General features: G+C 50.6%; 1 protein-coding gene across 6 annotated transcripts; it reads left to right on the top strand.

Annotated features, from left to right (window-relative positions):
- Positions 1-1,681: 1,681 nt before the first annotated feature.
- On the top strand, positions 1,682-16,410 carry FBXO46 (F-box protein 46). 6 transcript variants are annotated; one of them, XM_061139625.1, is made up of 4 exons: positions 1,694-1,753; positions 2,415-2,586; positions 4,233-4,431; positions 13,868-16,410. In XM_061139625.1, the coding sequence occupies exon 4, from the start codon at positions 13,945-13,947 to the stop codon at positions 15,760-15,762; it is 1,818 nt and encodes a 605-aa protein (XP_060995608.1). In that variant the 5' UTR covers positions 1,694-1,753; positions 2,415-2,586; positions 4,233-4,431; positions 13,868-13,944; the 3' UTR covers positions 15,763-16,410. The 6 variants fall into 6 exon arrangements, with proteins under 6 accessions (XP_060995603.1, XP_060995606.1, XP_060995608.1 ...); XM_061139621.1 differs by having other exon boundaries at positions 3,228-4,431; XM_061139622.1 differs by having other exon boundaries at positions 1,712-1,753; positions 2,418-2,586; positions 3,228-4,431.
- Positions 16,411-16,528: the final 118 nt, after the last annotated feature.

Raw genomic sequence — 16,528 nt, 5'->3', positions numbered from 1 at the left:
GAGAGGAAACGGCAGGGTACAAGGGCCGTGCGCACGCGCGCCTGGGGAAGGTCCCAGTCTTCCAGCACAGCGCGAGCCTGGCTTCGCGCCTCCTGTCAGTCTTTGCTCGTGCGCGCCAAAACGCCGACCAATCAGGGCTCGCCCAGTCCCCGCCTTTTCGGCAGGCCACGCCCCTCACGGCCACGCCCCTCGTCCACCTCAGAGGTCCGAGGCCAAAGGAGCCAAGCGAGGAGGCGGGGTCTCCCCAACTGCCAACTATCAGGAAGCAAGGGAAATCTGACTAATCTTCCTTCCCCCGTCTGGTGTCCGGTTTCCAACTTTTCCCTTTAGCACAGGGTTAATGTGGACCTACTGTGTGCCAAGCCCCATGCTAGAAGTTGAGGATTTAGCCAGTCTCCCTAGTGCAGTCGGGAAGGCTCACAAACTGTGAGAATCTAGTGAGGTAGAGGCTGCGTTAAAGGGTGATAAATTGAGAAAAGATTCAAAGAAGAGGGCCACTGGAATCAGGCCTTAATAGCAGTTCCTCTCATGGAGTTATGTTTCTTAATATAGCAAACCCTGCATTTTAGAAAGTTCAGTCTCACAACCTATGAGAAGGATGGACAGGAAAATACTGCTTAAGGGGAGGCGATCTAGCAACCTAAAGGAGCGTAGAGGCCCTGGTGTCCAGCACATTTCAGTTTAAATCACTTTATGGCTGTGTTGCCATGGAGAAAATTCTCAATCTATTTCTGCCTTAGCTTTTATAAATTTGGGATAATGCTTGGGTTCTCTGCAGAGTGTCTGGCACATATTTGCGCTTAGTTGCTCAGTTGTCTCCGACTCTTTGCAATCCCAAGGACTGTAGCCTGCCAGGCTCCTCGGTCCATGGGGATTCTCCAGGCAAGAATACTGGAATGGGTTGCCATGCCCTTCTCCAGGGGATCTTCCCAACCCAGGGATGACCCAGGTCTCCTGCATTGCAGGCAGATTCCTTACTGTCTGAGCCGCCAGGGAAGCCCAAGAATACTGGAGTGGGTAGACTATCCCTTCTCCGGGGGATCTTCCTGACCCAGGAATCGAATCGGGATCTCCTGCATTGCAGGCAAATTCAATAGGCATATAATTAGCATGCAATAAATAGCTACTCAACACTTATTTACATTGTTCTGGGTGCTTGAACAAGATACACAAAGGTGCCTGTCTTTGTGAATCCTCTATTATAACTATAATTTGTACAAATTTCTAGTATATGGATCTTTCCTCCCTCCTAAGGTTTAAGGCTAACTTCCTTATTTGTAAATTAGTTGTAAGAAAACGAGGGGTAAAAATAGATGGGAAAGTGTTTTAAAAAATACAAGGCACTGTTAATTATCATGTTAATCAGTTTAAGGAAATCGGTAAACTTGCTCTTTCCACCCCTCACAAACGCCCCTTTACAATTTTCTCAGTTTCTTTCCCAAGGGCCCCGGGCCAAAATGGAGGAGGCTGGACTGCATCTCCCAGCGCGCCTGGCAGGGGCGCTCTAGGCGCCTGCGCTGTCAGGCTCCCTCTCTGCCTCCTGGGAGTTGGAGTCATTCTTTTCCTCAGCCCGCCCAGTTTGCTACCTTCCCCACCTCCGCGCCTAACCGTGCTGCCTTCTGGGAGATGTAGTCCGGGGCCGCTCGGACTCCAATTCCCAGCGGGCTTCGGGGCGGGAACCCGGAAGGGGAGGCTGGAGAGGAGCGAGTGGGGGAAACCCGCGTAGCCGAGGGAGCTGCAGCGCGGGGTGATGGTGAGAACCTCGAGCCGGGGCCGGGGGCGCTTGAGAACCCGTGCGGGAATTCGGGACCCGGTAGCGAGAGGGAAGAGGCAGGGGCTGAAGAAGGGGCTGGAAGAGAGGAGATCGCTTGGGGGAGGGGATTGGGAAACGGGAGCCGGAGGGAATTGTAGAATGGGGGCTGGGGATGGGTCTTGAAGGTGGGGAGAGACTCGAGCTTTGGGATTGATTGTAAGGAAGCTCAGAGTTGGGGAAAGGAGTCCCGAGTTAGAGAAGGGAGTTGGCGTCCAGGCAGAGGCCCAGAAGGGGGCAATTTCGAGGGGTTTAGCCGGGAGGATGTGGAAAGTCATGGGAGTCAGTGCTAGATGAATGAGAGGGTCTGGAGGCTCCGAGGGAGAGGCCAGTTCTGAAAGCGGTGGGTTGGAGCCTCTGGATCGGATTGGGGGCAGGAGGGCAAGCTGAGATGGTGGAAGAGAGAAATCAGTGGTAGAGTGGTGTGTAGGTTAGGATCCAGGACTGTGGGTAGGGTCGGGAGCAAGAGATTAGGGATCTGCCTGTAGCGATAGTTTGCTTAGTCCAGCCAGAAACTCCCGATAAACTGGACAGCCACACAACTATAGGGTTATATGGCCAGAAAAGGCCATAGAGACGACTTCTGCACTCTTTATTTCTCCAGTAGGATTTGGAAAAGTTGGTGGTTTATGTGTATGGGCAGCATTCAGATCTTTTCTTCACTCCTTTATGATCTGGGCAAGTGTCCTCTCTCTGAAACTCAGTGCCCTTATCTATTGTGGGAACAACATGCCACTAAGAGAGGAGTCTTCATAAGATCGTCCTTCTGGCTCAGAGTAAGTCCTTAGTCTCAGAGCAGTTGGTGGGAAGTTCCCCACCCCAGGAATGTGACTTGGTCACAGGTGCTAATGGATTCCCTCCTTTTCAGTGCATCCCCAGGGGCGTTTTCTCAAAACCTGGCACTGATCTGGGCACACCCCAGGTCAGAAACATGCGGGGGCAGGGAGAGGGTTTCCCCACAGCCATTCCAATTCCAGCTAACACTTATTGTTTAGGAAGTGCCTGGCCTTGTACTTAGCTATTTGTATGTGCTAACTCCTTTAATTCTGACAACACCCCTAAGTTGTAGGTGCTGTTATATTAGCTCTGTTCTACAGAAAGGAACCAGAGGCACAGAGAGGTTCAGCAACTTTCCCAAGGTCATCCAGCATTAAATGGTAGACTCAGGATTCCAACCTAGGCCTCCTGACTTAGAATATGTGCTCCTGTACTGAGGTACAATGTCATGAGTAGGGCAGAGTGAGAACTGAAGGCATCTTCAGGTTTTTTTTTTTTTTAAAGATTTGTTTATTTGTTTACTTCTGACTGTGCTGGGTCTTCATTGCTGCCCACGGGCTTTCTCTAGTTTCGGTGAGCAGAGGCTACTTTCTAGTTATGGTGCCTGGGCTTCTCATCACAGTGGCTTCTCTTGTTGCAGAGCATGGGCTATGAGGTGCACCACCTTCAGTAGTTGTGGCGCACAGGCTTAGTTGCTCCACCACATGTGGGATCTTCCTGGAGCAGGGATCGAACCCGTGCCCTTGCATCAGAAGACCAGAGTCTTAACAACTGGACCACAAGGGAAGTCCGAAGCAGTCTTCAGTTCAAATTTTAATTCTGCCGCTTACCTTCTCCGTGACCTTGGGCAAGTCTTTTGGTCTCTCCTCAATTATAAAATGGGGTCAGTAACCCTAGGAAGGTTAGAGAGTTCAGGGAGGTCAGCATATAAAGTGCTTGGATCAGTGCTTGATGCCTGTGTGTTGTCATTTTTTTGAACGGGAAACGCAGACCTGAGAAAGCGCAGTAGAGAAAGACCCGTGAGGGAGATGCCAGCCAACTTGCCTTTCCTTTCTCTCCTAGGTTGCTCCTGTGTCCTGACTCTTCTAGTTCCCCACCCTCTGTCCCTAGGCGCCTAAGCCCAGGCCTGACTCCCTGAGGGGGTGCTCAGAAACTCAATCTGTCCCCATTCCCATTCCTAGCCCCAGCCAAATATAAATAATTCACTCACCAATGCCCAGCCTGGCCCAATTCCAGGTATTTCAGTGAATAGGAGATATTTCTAATAACTGGTTTTTTTTCCCTCCCAACCTTTTGGTCACTGGGACCTCGCAACTTTGTATGTAAGTCATTTTAAAACAGTTTGGTTCATTTGTTGTAGGCTTCCGGAGTGTATCCCCTAAATTGTCTGGCTTTAATAGGAAAGCTTATGGTTAAAAGCATCAGCGTCTGGTAGGCCCACATTCCCATCCCCACCTCTGCTGCTGTGTGTCCTTGGCCAAGTTGTTTGCCTACTCTGGGCCTTTGTTTTCTCATATGTAAAATGGGCCACATTCCAACCATGACACTCTTGTCAGCAGTTTATGAGATCTCGTGTATAATATGCCTAGTGCATATTAAGTTCTTCGTAAGTGTGACATATTTTGATTAATTTTATTCTTTCCAGAACAATTTATTGAGCATGTGCTCCAGAACCATAACACCAAGATTTGACTCCTGGCTCCATTACCCACCAGCTCTGTGACTTTGGGCAAGGCACTTAACCCCCCAGGACCTGAGTTTCCTGTTCTGGAAAATGGAGGTTCATCCCTTGAATCATCCACCATGTTGATAGAGCACCTACTATTTGGCGGCACCTGTCCCAGGTACAGACTGCCACCCTGCCCTTGGGGCGCTTGCGGCTGTCACAACACTGGGGCAGTTTTGCATCTCTGGTGGCATCTGTGCTCCTTTTTCTGGTGTGGGTTACTCTACTCCTGATTCATTTTCAGCCCCTCATGCCAGTTTTGCCTGTTTGTCATTCAGTTCAGTTCAGTTCAGTCACTGCTCATTGGTGTCCGACTCTGTGCAACCCCATGGACTGCAGCACACCAGGCTTCCCTGTCCATCACCAACTCCCGGAGCTTGCTCAAACTCATGTGCATCAAGTCGGTGATGCCGTCCAACCATCTCATCCTCTGTCGTCCCCTTCTCCTCCTGCCTTCAATCTTTCCCAGCTTGCTTGGATTTTTAACGTTTTGTTTCCAGGTCGCAGTGAATGATCTGGAACCCCATTGATTTAGGGAAAAGTTGCCAGCCTCTCCTCCTTGTACCCATTTGTCACATCTGGGCGCCCCCTGGTGATGCAGTGCTTCCCCCTGCCTCCTTCCTTTATTTGTTGGCCTTCGAAAATGTGTCTGCTTTCCGAGTTACTTTGCCTTTTCCTCAAATCTTAAATGTGTTTCCAACCTGGGTTTATCTGAAGCTTTGTTGTTGTTCAGTCGCTTAGTCATGTTGGACTCTTTGTTACTGCATGAACTGCTTACTCATGCAGAATGATATATATATATATATATATATATATATATTTTTTTCTTTACTATTGATAGTGGTATATTGCTAGCAACTCTGGTAAAGCTGCATTATTCCTAAAAGCACAAGTTTTCTTTTCTTTTTTAAAATATTTATTTATTTATTTGGTGGTGTCAGGCCCCAGTGGTGGCACATGGGCTCCAGAGCACACGGGGTCAGTATCTGAGGCACTCGGGCTTAGTTGCCCTGTGACTTGTAGGATCTTAGTTCCCCGACCAAAGATCGAACCTGAGTCCCCCTGCATAAGAAGGGGGATTTTTAACCACGGGACTACCAGGGAAGTCCCCAGGTTTTCTAAAAGATTTGGCTTGTCACCTGCTCCTGACCCCTCAGTTAAGATTATAACCCCACCTTACACTCTTGAGCCCTTTCACTTACTGTATTTGTTTTCCTGTAGCACTGTGAAATTTACCCTGTCTCCAATCCATGAGGACAAGGATTTCTGTCTCCTGTGTCTTGCATGTCCCCGATGCCCAGAACAGTGTCTGACACATAGTAACTGCTCTGTAAATGCTGTTTAATTACTAGGGGAAACCCAGTACCAGACAGTAACAAAGTAATGGCCATGTTTTGATTATTGTGGGGGGATAAGACCGGTTTAATTTCAGAATGTAAAATAAACAGGGAAGAAGTCTTTGACTCCATCAAGTGGTTGTCAGACTCTTGAGTGGTCCCCACCCCCCTTTTTTTTTTTTCCATGTTGATGAGATCTTAGTTCCCCAACCAGGGATCAAACCCCTGCCTTCTGCAGTGGAAGCTCAGAATCTTAACCACTGGACCGCCAGGGAATTCCCTGTCTTACCTTTTCTTGCTTTCCTTTTATTTTTTTAAAACCTTGTTTTTATGTGAACTGTTTTTTAAGACTTTATTGATTTTATTACTATATTGTTTCTGCTTTATGTTTTGATTTTTTGGCCCCCAGGCACATGGAATCTTAGCTCCTCAATCAGGCATATAATCCTCACCCCCTGCATTGTAAGAAGTCGTTAACTACTGGCTGCCGGGGAAGTCCATGTCTCACCTTTTCTTAATAATCCTGGTCCCTTCATATTGAACCTCTCCTTGGTGCCTCGCTGGCACTGAGCGCTCTACTGAGTTGATCTCAATGAATCAGCAGCCAACCCATGGGTGGGTACTGTTACTGTCTGTATTTTACGGTGGGGGAAACTGAGGCACAGAGGGATAAGGACCCTGCCTGTAGTCACAGCCTAAAAGTGAGAAAGCTGGGGTACTCCGAGGCCCTGCCTGGATTCTGTCGGCGGCCTGGATCTCAAGATGCTGAGGATTTGTATGATTCTGACCAGCTATTAGAAAGGAAAACTTGAGGAGGAGAGAGACCAGCAGACCCTGAGTCCAAAAAAACCAATAAAAGGGCATGGATGGATCAGGATTGTGGACACAGTTGTAGGGGGTGACAGGGTGGAGAGAGAGGAGGATTAAAGGAATAGACCAGGAGCAGTGCCGTGAGGGTCCTGCCACTGATGCCTGTTGTAGTAATGGGCAAGTGCACTCCCTGGGCACTGCTCTGCGCCCAGCCCTGTCCTGGCATGACCCTGACCTCTCCAACTTGCAAGATTGTAGTTCCCTGACCAGAGACTGAACCCAAGTCCTTGGCAGTGAAAGCACAGAGTTGTAACCACTGGACTGCCAGGGAATTCCTGTTTGCAGCTTCTTAAGTCCAAGGCTTAGCTTATTAATTAGCAGCCTTTTTCCTTTCTCTGTGCATTTATGGAAGCCGATTCTCCCTTAACCTGCTACACAGCTATCCTCGGAGCCCCCTTTATCGTCATCTGGGGAGTCCTTCCTTTTGTCTTTCTTCTGAACTAGATCTTATCTCCTTGATCTGATAGCTTCCTTTTTCTTGGTTTACTCCTTTACTTCTGTGAAGCAAATCCTTTAGCAGCTTCCCGGGAAAGGGTTTCTGTGCCTGTTCTGTTTGTTCATTGGTTTTGTTTTGCCAACTTGTACCTCTCATGGAAGGATTTTAAACAGGGGACTTCTGTGGTCTGATTGGTGTTTAGGAAGATCTGTCTGGCTACCATGAAAAGGATGGAGCCAGAAGAACTAAACCAGGCCAGGGAGCCAAGTGCGGAGGCTGGAGCATCTGTGCCTTTGGGGAGAGATTCCAGCTTTCCAGAAACCCAGAGGATGGAGGGGAGGGAGAGAGGCCCTGACCCAGGTCATTGTCACTCAGCCGGGACAGATGACAGGTGCGGCCAGAGGAGGCCTCAGGAGGAAGAGACTCTGTGTGGCTTAGGAGGGCACCAACATGGCTCTTGGAGGAGGTGGCCTCCTGCCTTGGTCCTGGGAGCAGGATTTCCACTGCTGGACTTGGCTGGACCAGCTCATTTTTCACAAGAGGTCCCCAGTAGCATCTGTGCAGAAGGCAGACAGTAAGGCAGTGTTAGGAGTTTGTTCTGACCAATAAGTGCTGCTCACCTGCGATGTGCCTGGGTGGAGATTCTCCGTACGATCCCCCAGAGATCTTGTTGATGTGTACTTTCTGATTTAGCAGGTGTAGGGGAGAGCCCAAGATTACATTTCTAATACACTTCCAGCTGCAGCTTCTGCTCTGAGGACCACACTCCTAATAGCCAACCACTTGGTTCTATTCTGAAAGCTGGGGATGCAGAGGTGGGGAAGAAAAAACTAGACAAAAAATACCAGTCTGGGGGAGTTTTCATTTTAGTGAGGGGAGCTGACAATAAAATTTATATAAAGTTTATAGTATAGTAGATAGTAATGTGTGCTAAGGAGAAAAATAAATCAGGGAGAGTGTGTATAAATCAGGGAGAGTCTGTGGCGGGGACTGCAGTTTTCAATCAAGATGTTCTCAGGAACAACAAGATCCTACTGTATAGCACAGGGAACTGTATTCAATGTCCTACCGTAAACCATTATGGAAAAGAATGTGTATCTATGTATAACTGGATCACCTTGCTGTATAGTAGAAACTAACATGACATTGTAAATCAACTATACGTGCTAAGTCACTTCAGTCGTGTCCTACTCTTGGTGACCCTATGGACTGTACCCTGCCAGGCTCCTCTGTCCATGAGATTCTCCAGGCAAGAATACTGGAGTGGGATGCCATGCCCTCCTCCAGGGGATCTTCCCGAACCAGGGATTGAACTGGAGTCTCCTGAATCTCCTGCGTCTCCTGCATTGGCAGGCGGGTCCTTTACCACTAGCACCACCTGGGAAGCCCCAATCGACACTACTTCAGTAAAATAAATTTAAAAAGAAAGGTCTCATGAAGGTGATCTGAGGAGTGGGGTGAGCCCTCTGGATACCTGGGGAAGAATATTCCAGGCAGAGGGAACAGAGAGTGCAAAGGCTTTGCAGACAGAACAAGATGATCCAGGAAAATTGCTCCGTATACTCCATGAAGGAGCTGCTTGCGCTCTGGAGTCAGCCAGACTCTGATTCAAAGCTTGGCCACAAAGCTGTGTCCAACAGCAATTACTTAGCCATTCTATGCCCCCACTTTCTAGCATCTGAAATGAGATTAAAAAGTAAAATGATGTGAGAATTAAATGAGTTAATATTTATAAAGCACTCAGAACAAAGCCTGGCTCACGGTGAGAGCTCCAGTGTTAACTGCTGTTGTGATCATCATTTCCTCTGTAATATATTCATCTTGGCCTTGACTGTTTCTTTGGATGCCTGCCCCCTTTCCCATGAGCTCTTTCTGGTGATGTCAGTGTCATCTCTGTATCTCCAGCACCCAACCCAGGGCCAGCACACAGGAGGACCTCAGAATGTCAGATGAGGGACATAAAGCTAGATTCTCTCATTGGGGGCATTCCAGCAAGAGTGGTGATTGTGTGGTTCAGGTCCTTACTGATTTTTGTCTTTTCAACTACTCTCTTACGGAGAGATACATTTTCCCACTACACTGGTGGACTTGCCAAGCGGTCATTCTGTTGCTTTTTGCCTTGTCTGTTTTGAGGCCGTAGTATTAGGAGCATGTATGTTGAGAACTTTTGTATATAATGGGTCAGTTTGTTTTGTCACATTCTTTGTCCCTAATCATCCCTTTTTGCTTTTTTCAGTTGTTAACTGTTTTTCTTAATCAGCACTGTCACTTCTCTACTTGACTTTTTTAAAAAAATTTATTTATTTATTTATTTTTGGCTGTGCTGGGTCTTTGTTGCTCCATGGGCTTTTCTCTAATTTCAGCATGCGGGAGCTACTCTCTAGCTGTGGTGCACGTGCTTCTCATTGCAGTGGCTTCTCTTGTTGCAGAGCGCAGCCCTGTAAGGCACATGGGCTTCAGTAGTTGCAGCACATGGGCTCAGTAGTGATGGCTTCCGGGCTCTAGAGCACAGGCTCTATAGTTGTGGCACACGTGGGCTTAGTTGTTCCACAGCATGTGGGGTCTTCCCAGATCAGGGATCGAACCCATGTCTTCTGAATTGGCAGGCAGATTCTTTACCACTGAGCCATCGGGGAAGCCTCTCTATTTGATTCTTGGTTCTTATTTGCCTGGTCAGTCTTTTTCCATCTTTTGATTTTCAGTCTTTCTGGCTCCAGATGTTTTTCAATAAGTGGATCTTCACGGAGCATTGCCTTAGGGTATGGCCTTGTATGGAGCTCGGTGTTTGGGAAGTTAGAGAATTCTGCCCTAGTAACCTCTGACACAGATAGAATATTTGGGTGTGAAACAGAGTTTACACTGCCAGGCCTCCAGGAGTTTGAGACATGGAGCCTTAGGGCAGGAAACTTTGATCCATTCTGTCCCGTGCTGGGCAGTGTTGCTGGGGTCACCATGATGACCATGATAACTCTGACCTTTCCTCCCACGGGTTCACTATTCAGTGGAGCAGACAGATCCATCCCTCGATAGTGACAGTGGACAGGGCTATGTTTGGGGAACCCAGAGGACCATTCTGGGCAGGTGGAAGGTTTCCAGGAAGGGAGCTCAGGGAAGGCCTCCCGGTTAAAGATACAGGCCCATGAAAGTTACATTTGAGCTAAGACACAAATGATAGAAGGGATAGAGCCATGTGGAGACCTGGGGGGGAAGCATGCCAATCAGAGGGAACATAGAAGGAAAGGGCTTGGTGACTCTGAGGAATATCCAGCAAGGAGCCCAGTGTGGGACCCCAGGGGTGGAGCCTGACCCAGCCTTACGGGGTTAGCTTCCTGGAGGAGAGGATGGCTGAGCTGAAACCCCAGAGAATATATAATTAAATAATAGAGCACAGCAATCTAAAATCAAATTCCCTGGGTTCCCATCCCTGCTCTAAGTCCCACCAGTTATGTGTGACCTTGAGCTAGTTAGGCAGCCTGACCTGTCTCAGTTTCTTCATCTATACCGTGGAGATAACCACTCCTCCTGAGGATCAGAGAAGGCCTCAGAATTCTAACTATTCTGTAGGCCAGAGTAGGTGCTTACCTGGGTCCACTGGGGGTGTGGGAAAGTGGGGAAGGATGAGGCTGGAGTTGTAGAGTATCTGGGCTTTTCCCCAAGGGCACTGGGGAGTCATGGTAGGTTCTGAGCAGGGTAGGGACAAGGTCAGGTTTATATTTTGAGAATATCCTTCTGGCTCTAATGTGCAGGATGGCTGGTAGCAGACAGGGTGGTGGGAATGTACAGATGCCTGCAGTGGAGTGTCTCTTGAGCCGGCCTGGCACTGAAAGGATCTAGGCCAGTGCTGTTCAATAGAAACAAAGTGAATCTTACATGTAATTTAAAATCTTCTAGTAGCCACATTTAAAAAGTCAAAAGAAAGAGATGAAGTCAATTTTTAAACGTCTCAACTCATTTATATCCTAAATAGTCTCATTTTAACAGGTAGTCAATATTAACAAAATTATTAAGGTATTTCATATTATTTTCTTGTACTGTTTTTGGCGCCTGGTTGGAAGGGCTGGCCTGAGAGGTCCTTTTGGCCACACGGCCTGAGCCTTGAATGCCAGGCCCAGAGGCTTAGACTTAGTGCCGACGGAGCCACCATCGCAGGATTCTGCCCATTTGTTTTTCAGGGTGAGGTGATCCTGCTGCTGCTCCGTTTCCCCCGCGGGAAATCTCTCCCTCCAGGTTTCCCTACCAGAGCTAGGCACTATCAGTCTTTCTGGCCCCTTCCCTTCCTCCTGACCTGAAGTCTCAATCACTGAGCTGCATGGCCCTTTAGATCTCAGCTGTCAATCAGGGCTCCTGTTTAGAGGAAACGTCGTAATAAACCTTTCCTTGATTGTCATGGCCTGGGTCCTGGCCTTGTTCTTCCGTTTAGCAGGAAGTTAGGAATTGTTCTACACTCTCTTGCACTTGACTGTTTCCACACCCCGTTCGTCACCTCTCGCCTACTCCACCCTCTTTCGAAGTTGGGCCCCTTCGCCAAGGCCTGCCTTATATGGGCATGGCTCCGAATGGCCGCCGCTCATTGGCTGGGGGCATCACGCGCACGTCTGTCAACAAAGGGGCGGTGGGAAACCAGGTTGGTGCCGGGCTGGCGCGACAGCTGGAGGGAAGGAGCGAGGGGGCGGGCCCTCTTCTCTTGCGCACGCGTGGGTGCCTCCTCCTCCCTGCAGGGGGCGGGGCGCTGGGGGGGGCGTGTCTAGATTGCGAGAGTAGCCTTTAGCGGTTGGCGAATTCCAGGGAAGCTATAATGGGAAGGAGTGGGGGCATTTTTCGTGAATATGGGGATACTTTGGGGTTCCCTTGAGTTTAGGTGGCGCCTTGGGATTTGAGTTTGGGTTCTGATGTAGGGTGGAAGGTTCGAATGTATTGTAGGGAATCGCCCATGTGGTTTGGGGTGTTTGGTGGGTATAGGATTTGGGGAGCCACGGAGAGACTTAGAAGCAGAGAGTCCCATGTCTGGACCCAGAATGCATGCACTTTCGGCTCTCCCGACTTGCTCCCTGTCTGGCTCCGGACAGGGATTTAACCTTTCTGCCCCTTATCTGGACTCAGGGACGAATAACACCCCCCGCTTCCTAGGGAGGAGGGAGGATTAGCAAGAATTGTTAAAACAGTACCCAGTAAGCTGCCAGCGAGCGTGCCATAAGCCCATGTCTGCGTATTAACATTTTGTGAGGTTTCTTTGGGAGTATTTTGGAGGTTCTTTTGACTTTGAGAAATAAATGGTTTGGTATTAGTTTTATGTGTGTTTTAGTTAGTTTTGTGGTCGGTGGGCCTTCTGTGGGATTAGGTAATGCATGTGGAGGTTTAGAGAGAGTTTGAAATATAGTATTTCAGAAAACTGGTCTTTTGGGTCATCTGTGAGGTTGGGAAATTACTGTGTGTTGGAGTTCTTGGTAGGCTTAGGATATGTGTGGGTCTACATTGAGATTGAGGCTTTCTGAGCTGGAGGGGATATTTTTAGGTTTGGAAGTTTAAAGTAAGATTTTGAGAGGGTCTGGATATTTTGGGTCAGGATATATTTGCATCTATAGAGAATGAGTGGCTTTTGCTGTGGTAGTTTCTATTCCTGGACATTTTATTTATTTATAATTTTGTTTATTTACTTTTGGCTGTGCTGGGTCATCGTCACTGCGCAGGCCCTTCTCCAGTTGCAGCAAGCAGGGGCCACTCTTGCTGCAGTGCGCAGGCTTCTCATTGTGGTGGCCTCTCTTGTTGCACAGCACAGGTAGATTCTAGATTCTTTGCCATCGAGCACCAAGGAAACCCTGTTCTGGATATTTTAGATGTGTTGGTTGTTGGTAAACTTAGCCATCTATAGGTTTTAGGGGCTGTGTGGTTTTGTTTTTTTTTTTTTAAAGCAAGAAACAGATTTCAGCCGGGGCTGTGTTAGGAGTAGTAGGTGGGATTGGGAATTATGGGGGGCAAGGATTCTTAGGATTAAGACTCTGGTGTCTGTGAGTGCTTGGAGGTGCTTGCAAGCTGTCTAGATCTTAAAGCTATAGGGCCATGAAATAAATGGTGATTTAGTGGTGTCTGTGGTATTGCCTGAATTTAGAGGAACCATATATACTGCAGAGGTCAGCAAACTTTTTCCATAAAGGGCCAGATAATGAGTATTTTAGGCTTTGCAAGCCATATGTTCTCTGTCACCTCTACTCAACTCTGCCGTGGTAGCATAAAAGTATTCGTGAACAAAGGAACATGTTTCAATAAAATTTTATTTGCAGAGACAGGCAATGGGCTGGATTTGGCCCATGGCTCAAAATAGTACAACCAGGAGTCAGCAAACTACTTTCACTGGTCTGTAAGCATGTGGAAGTTTCGACATTTGAAGGGTGTCTTGATTTCAAGATATCTGGAGGGAGATGGCCCAGGGAAAGACTGAGGATTTGAGACTGTTAGTTCTGCAGTAGAACATAGTTGGGTCAGGCTCATTAGCAAGACTGCCTCCAGTTTAGGTCATGCACACAAAGTCATTGCAAAATAAAACGGTCACTATTACAAGCTCTAAATTGAGAAATCGGGAAACCAAGTTTGAGGGCCTGGTTTTGCAATATATAAACCTTCCCCACTCTGAGCCTCAAACTCAGCAAGTTGGGAGCAACTTGAAGAAACTAGACTAGAAAGACCTCATGCCAGGGGTCTATGTTTCTGCTTAAAGGAATTACCTGCACAGGCTTGGTGCAAGTGTATGCATTTTTCTGGGTGAGGATCCGCAGCTGTAATAGATCCCCAAAGAGAACAGGATCTGAGTGGTCTAGCCCGGCCTGTCTCCTCAGGTCTGGAGAGGTTGAGGTCAGAGAGGAACTAACAGGGCGAGCTGTTCCCCAGCTCCCCCACCCTCTCTTCCGTGTCTCCAGGTGACCTGTGGAGCCCCCCACCGCCATCCAGGCCCTGCGATGTGGTAAACCCCCGCCTGTCTGCCACGATTCCCAGAATGGACCGAGGTGGCCTCCTGCCCTTCCAGCTCTGGTGCCCCCGGCCCTTTGGCACCTACTCCCAGAACCAGCCACGCCCACCTTCTGCAGCCCTCAAGCCCTCAGCCTGCTCTGAGCCCGGCGCTGGGGCGGAGCCAGAACATGGCCCTGCCCACTCTGAGAACACGCCCCCCGTCTTGGCCTCCGAGGCTCCTGCCTCCCAGCCTGCCCCACTCCTTTCCGCAGCCGCCGCTGGCGACGAGGGTCGAGTCCTGCTGGACACGTGGTATGTGATCAAGCCGGGGAATACAAAGGAGAAGGTGGCCTTCTTTGTGGCCCACCAGTGTGGTGGGGGCAGTCGGGCCAGCTCCATGAAGGTCAAGGGGCACTGGGGCAGTGACAGCTCCAAGGCCAAGAGGAGGAGGCGCTGTCTTGAGTCTACGAAGGCTCCGCCCGACCCAGGGGGACAGGACGGGCCCCCTGCCGCGGAGGGGGCCCCAACCTCTACCGGCGAGGATGTGGACCTGCTCTCTGTGGCCGAGATGGTGGCCCTGGTGGAACAGCGGGCCGCCCTGGCCCTGCAGAGCTACCCGCGCCCCAGCACCCCAGCGCCTGTGGTCTTCGTGTCGGCTGAGCAGGGTGGGCCTGGCAAAGGGCTGGGATCCGAACGAAGGTCTGGCGGCGGGGACTGCAGCCGTGTAGCCGAGGCGGTGGCCCACTTTGAGGCCCAGCGGGACAACCCTCCGGCCAAGGGCCTCCGCAAGGAGGAGCGGCCTGGACCAGGTCCCGGGGAGGTGCGCATCGCCTTCCGGATCTCCAACGGCCGAGAGTCCCGAGCACCAGATGGCAGCTTACCCAACGGGAGTGGGGGCCGGCCGGGTTGCGCCTACCCTGGCAGCCCGGGTCCCGGAGCCCGGGCCAAGGACAAGATCACCTGCGACCTGTACCAGCTTATCAGCCCGTCTCGGGACGCCCTCCCCAGCAACGTGGAGTTCCTGCTGGCTAGGGCAGACGAAGCCAGTGAGGGTGAGACCCCCGCCCCCGCCAGGCCCGAGGACACTCCCCCGGCGCCCCCGCCACCCCCTGCCCGGGACTGCGGAGCGTCAGGCTTCCACGTGGATGTGGTGGTTACTGGGGTGGTGGACGAGTGCATCTTCTTTGGCAAGGACAGCACCAAAAACGTGAAAGAGGAGACAGTGTGCCTGACTGTCAGTCCCGAGGAACCACCCCCGCCCGGCCAGCTCTTTTTCCTCCAGTCCCGGGGGCCAGACGGGCCCCCCGAGCCTCCGCCAGCCGACTCACCGGCCACGGCGCCAGGCCCGGACGATGCCGAGGGGACGCCTGACACCTCCCTGTGCCGCCTGTACCGGCATGTGTCCCACGACTTCCTGGAGATCCGTTTCAAGATCCAGCGGTTGTTGGAGCCGCGGCAGTACATGCTGGTGCTCCCAGAGCACGTGCTGGTCAAGATCTTCAGCTTCCTGCCCACGCGGGCCCTGGCGGCTCTCAAGTGCACCTGCCACCACTTTAAGGGCATCATTGAGGCATTCGGCGTGCGGGCCACAGACTCGCGCTGGAGCCGCGACCCACTCTACCGCGATGACCCTTGTAAGCAGTGCCGCAAGAGATACGAGAAGGGCGATGTGTCGCTCTGCCGCTGGCACCCCAAGCCCTACCACCACGACCTGCCTTACGGACGTTCCTACTGGATGTGCTGCCGCCGAGCCGATCGCGAGACGCCCGGCTGCCGCCTGGGTCTGCATGATAACAACTGGGTGCTGCCCTGCAATGGGCCAGGCACTGGTGGGGGCCGGGCCGGCCGCGAGGAGGGGAGGTGAAGCCGGGGGAGGGGGTGGGGAAGAGCCCACCACGCCCACCCCCACCCCCTCCCCCTGGGAGCCGAGGGTCAGGACTGGGTCACCAGCCCCTACCCCCAGCCCAGGCAGCATGGATCCCCCTCGAGAACTAAGATGGGGTTCACGGGGGTGACCAAGAAAGCTCTCTGATTGACCCCACCTGGTTTTCTACTCTTCAGACCCTCAAGTTGGGTGTTTTTTTTTAATCAGCATCTCAATTTCCTCTCCATTCAGCCCCAATGCCCTCCCTGCCACTCTCCATACCCCAGGGACCCACTAGCAGGGAGCAGACGGCAGCTAATTTTGGTACTACTTAAGGGTTCCCCCATTCTGGCCCCCTTGCATTCCCTCCCCCAGTTCTTTCTTTCTGAAGTTGTTCTTTTCCCTCCAAGAGGCTGCAGCACCTAGCGTTGGTACCCTTCCTAACCTACTACACCAGGGTTCACCTCCTCTTTAGGAATTGGGGGCCATCAGATCACATTTTGGCACTTTTCATGGCCACCTGCCATTTCTAGACATTTTCCCCATTAAAACAATAAAAATCAGTTTTCTCCGTAGCCTCAAGCTATCAGTCTATCTAGGTCCCCAAGAGGAAAACAAAAGTTGAAGTATAAAAATTCTCTTCCAATATTTAAGCTATTGCCATGACTCCATCCCACCTCCACCCCCACAAAAAAAGCTGTGAAACCCTTTGCCTCGCTCTGGACAGCGTGGGGGGTGGGGGCTGGTGGGCAGGGACTAAGGGTTT

The sequence above is a fragment of the Dama dama genome, chromosome 4, assembly GCF_033118175.1.
Source record: "Dama dama isolate Ldn47 chromosome 4, ASM3311817v1, whole genome shotgun sequence".
NCBI classification, from domain to species: domain Eukaryota; kingdom Metazoa; phylum Chordata; class Mammalia; order Artiodactyla; family Cervidae; genus Dama; species Dama dama.
The sequence above is the reverse complement of the archived record's forward strand: the minus strand, read 5'-3'. Positions and strand labels throughout refer to the sequence as shown.